The 3,902-nt window shown below is 46.5% G+C and overlaps 1 protein-coding gene across 1 annotated transcript in view; it reads left to right on the top strand.

Moving 5' to 3' along the window:
* The window catches only part of EMP1 (epithelial membrane protein 1), a 15,613-nt gene that overhangs the window by 8,521 nt on the left and 3,190 nt on the right, over positions 1–3,902 (top strand). The window contains exon 2 of the mRNA XM_009322205.1: positions 3,389–3,506. Within this exon, the coding sequence (XP_009320480.1) occupies positions 3,429–3,506 (78 nt within the window). The 5' untranslated portion in view covers positions 3,389–3,428. The remainder of the gene's footprint in view (positions 1–3,388; positions 3,507–3,902) is intronic.

Here is a 3,902-nt window from a genome sequence, read left to right as displayed (position 1 = left end):
GTCAGTCCTTCCCCACCAGCCTGTGCTACCTCAGTAGTTATTCTACTCTCATGTCTCAGCTCTGTTTTTCTTGGCTTAGCTGGGGTCTCTCCTCTGGAAGATGCACCAGGAGGCTCAATGCAGAATTCACAACCTTGTTGCTCGACTGGTTCTTGAGAAGCAGTCCTAAAACTGACAGAGTGTCCTGAACACTTGCAGGGTTAAATAATTGTGGTTTTGAGAGCTTTGGGGTGAGTCAGTGGAAAAAACTGGCAGCTCTAGGAAGGCTAAAACTGACTCATAGCCCAAGAAGAGCCCGAGGAGCTCCAAATCCAGCTGCAGCTTAGGTAGGGGAATGGAAGAAAAGGCATTTGCATGCAGTTGTGTCCTATTGCTCCAGCAATGTGACCCCACCCTGTAGCGGAGAAAGATGGCTCACACTTAACAAATGGAAAGAGTATCCTGTCAGTCACCAACGCTCTGCCAGCTTCTCTGCCTAATGGGAGGAAAAGTCCATGCCGTACCGTCGGAGACAGAGATGACTCTATTTCAATGCCGTTCGTTCACCCACTGCTCCTTTGGGATTGTTCTCTAGTGTTTTATTCAAAAGGCGGTGAGAGATGAAGGAAGGGGAAGCAAATGAATAGAGAGAGAGGCTTGTGCTTTAACTCACAAAGATTCAAAACTGAGTTGTGAGCACATATCCCTGGGGGAGTTTGCATTTGATAATGTGTGTATTCAGGGAGAGATGCTGACGTTCTTAGGAAGTAGATGCACTGAAAGCACCTGAACTAACAGTGCTCTCAAGCAGTGTGAGAACGGGGCAGAAAAAGCAAAGGAAATAAAGGATTTGGTTATTTTCTTAGCATATTGGTCAAAGTTCTGAGTGTGGGTTTTTTTTTTTACATTGAAAAGTAACATTTATCCCTCGTTTTCATTTCTGAATGCAAACAGAAGATGCATTTAAAAGGACTGTTCTAGTCCTTTAGAGTGTCATGAAAGTGGGTTTTTAGTCTTTCAAGTACAGGGCTTTTTTGAAGGTCCTCAGAACTAATCAGCAAAAGCCCTGCTGAATTCATTTTTAAAGAGGCCATGGAAAAATACGTCCATCTAAGAAAGAAGACATTTTAGCCACTGTTCAGTAAAGGCAAATTTCAGAGCAGGCAAATTTGCCACATTTTGCTGTATGCATACCAATACACTATGGTGGCAAGAGCACTCATTACAGTTTGTGTAAGAACAAAGGTAATCAGAAATAAGGATGACAAGTAGTCAAAGGGATAGGATTTGACTCAGAGGCTCTGTTCAAGGCACCTGCTGCAGATACATAACTTGGTCATGGCAACAGCAATAGTTTTTCAGCTCAAGGTACAGTGGCAATAACCGTATCAGTTGCCATTCAGCATTTTGAAACCCTCGTTCCTTTTGCAGTCAATGGGAATAAGGGGTTTAATGCTCAGGTCGGGTGTGTTCATGTGGTAGCCTGCATATGGTATTGAGAACTTGAATTTTAGCAATGCTGAACTCATAAGTGACTGTCACTGCAGTCAGAGAGGAACTCCTAAGAAGGCTGTACTTTCTCCAAGATCATCACTAAGGGAGGTACCGTGACAAGAGAGGGCACAATGACCAGGCCATCCAGGCAAATCAAGCCCTACAGCATGAGGAGTTTGCTGGAAGACCCCAAAGCAGACAAGCAAGCCCGGCCTATGTTCAGCAAGCCAAGGGGAAACAGCTCCAGAGAGTCCTCCCAGGTGAAGGAAACCTCACAGCGGACAAGTTCATGCCAAGGAGAGGACCAGTCACCAAACCTAATCTGTCCTTCTAAGGAGTGGCCTCGTTTGGGTAGGAGGAGTGACCTCACAGAGCTGGTTCCTTGAGATTCTGAACTCAAGGAATTCCTCCTGGTCATCAGCTAATGCTGAACTGGACAAAGAGCCACTGATGGAGAAGCCTGCCTGCCTGCCCGCTGTGGTTTGGGAAACTGTATCCAAAGCAGTGCAAGGAATAGCTGCAGCACTTTACAGGAATACACTCCCACACATGGCCACAATGAAAGGAAAGACAGGAGTGGAGAAGGTGGAGTCATTGAGTAAAAAACTGCACATTTATGGGACTTTACAAAGCCTTTTGTTACAGTTTGCATGAAAGACATCATAAAGTATAATTGTGTTGTTCCATGACAATGTTACCACACCCTGTATAAATGGTGACAGCATGAAAGCTTACCTGAGTCACTTGGACCAAAATAACTTGACATACAACGTTAATCACGTACTTGATACTGCTCTTCAGTACCACTTCAGTACCAGCCCTACCAAGAGAAACAGCAACACAGCCCTGTGAAACTTTCTAGGAAGCAGTCTTTCACTGGCCACGGGGTGGACCCAATGAACTCTTCTGCCTGATTTCTGTGGCTATACTGCATGATTACTAATAAATGCCTGGAAGGAGGGGAAATATGCTCACTCACTTTGTGTGAATTGTCTGCACTCACTCTCACAGCTTAGATTTGTTCTTTGTATTTCGCGTTTTCAGGGGATAAGTCAGCAGCCTTGATGAACAGTGTCATGAGAGCTATCTAAAGCACATTGCCCTCCCTTTCCAATCACATGTTTATCAATGACAGGGAATCTTACAAAAAGTAAAACCTTTCAGGGTAGAGAGGCAAAAAAACCCAAAACAATCCAAAGAGGAATTTTCATTACAAGAGAATCTTATTGCATTAATAAAGTGACCTGCATGCCTCAGGTTTTAAAAAGGAAACAGGCAGTTTTCATTGCAAACCTAAACATCTTCCTCTGCCCCAGAACACCTCAGTGGCGTTTCTGTTCTGGTTATTCTCCTCTTCACATAATGGAGTGGGCCACTGAGTAGGGGTAGCCCCCCAGTCCACTCTCCACCACTGCTCAACACCCAGGAACACCCAGTCCTCCGCTTCACACCACCTGTCCATGTCCCAGACCAGCTGGAGGAGGCTGTGCCATGAGAGGGAAAGGGAGAACAGGAAGAGAAAATCTTTCCTGACCTCTCTGAATCCTGTGGGCAAAAACTCCTCTTCCTGGAGTGTAGGCCTGGAGTATGTAATTTTTAGTTTACACAACCACACACCAATTTAAGCAACCTGTGTATATACTCAGGCTATTTTTAAAATGCCCCCAAGCTAACTACCCCTGCTCTGCATCTCCACCCAAACTGGTTCCTTTATCTCCAGGCTTTCTTTAACTTCTTGAGCAACTCCCTTGCAGATTTTGACAAATGTTTTAGTTATGTTTCTTTGTGACTACATGCTTCCAGAATGGATTTAAAATCAGCCTGTTTTCTCGCATGTAGCTAAAGCTCATAGTAATGCTATTCTTTGATTCAGCTCTTCCCTTCACCTCCTCCCTCTGTTCTTGTTCTCCTCCAGAGCTCTCTGTATCGGTGGCACCACCTAGAAGGGACCCAAGATGTTGGTGCTACTGGCTGGTTTCTTTGTGGTTCACATCGCCACTGTCATCATGCTCTTCGTCTCCACCATTGCCAACGTAAGTAGAGACCACCCTGGATGAGACACGGCTGTCGCCGTCTGCAGCAGTAGCTAGCCCTTTAAACAGCTGGCAGGGGGACCTGCGGGTGGGTGCTCAGGTCTATAGGTGAGGGACACCAGCTCACAGCCGTAAGTAAATGTGAAGCAGGATGGGTGTGCCCAGGGAGCAGAAAGGCAGCCTGGGCGGTACAGGAGCCAGCCTCTCCCTGCCGCCCCCCGCTCCCAAATCCCAGAGCCAGCAGCACCTCAACACTCTTCATCCAAGGGAGCGCAATGAGGAGCAGGGGAGAGCAGCAGATGACAGCTCTGAAGCGGTATTTATCATCCCATCTGGCGGCCAGGCTGTTGCACAACTGGGCGCTCCCCCATGCCTATCTGTTTTGACGGCAGCAGG

This window comes from Pygoscelis adeliae, unplaced genomic scaffold (genome assembly GCF_000699105.1).
Source record: "Pygoscelis adeliae isolate BGI_AS28 unplaced genomic scaffold, ASM69910v1 Scaffold60, whole genome shotgun sequence".
NCBI lineage: Eukaryota > Metazoa > Chordata > Aves > Sphenisciformes > Spheniscidae > Pygoscelis > Pygoscelis adeliae.
Note: the sequence above shows the minus strand (reverse complement) of the source record. Positions and strands in the feature narration are given on the sequence as shown.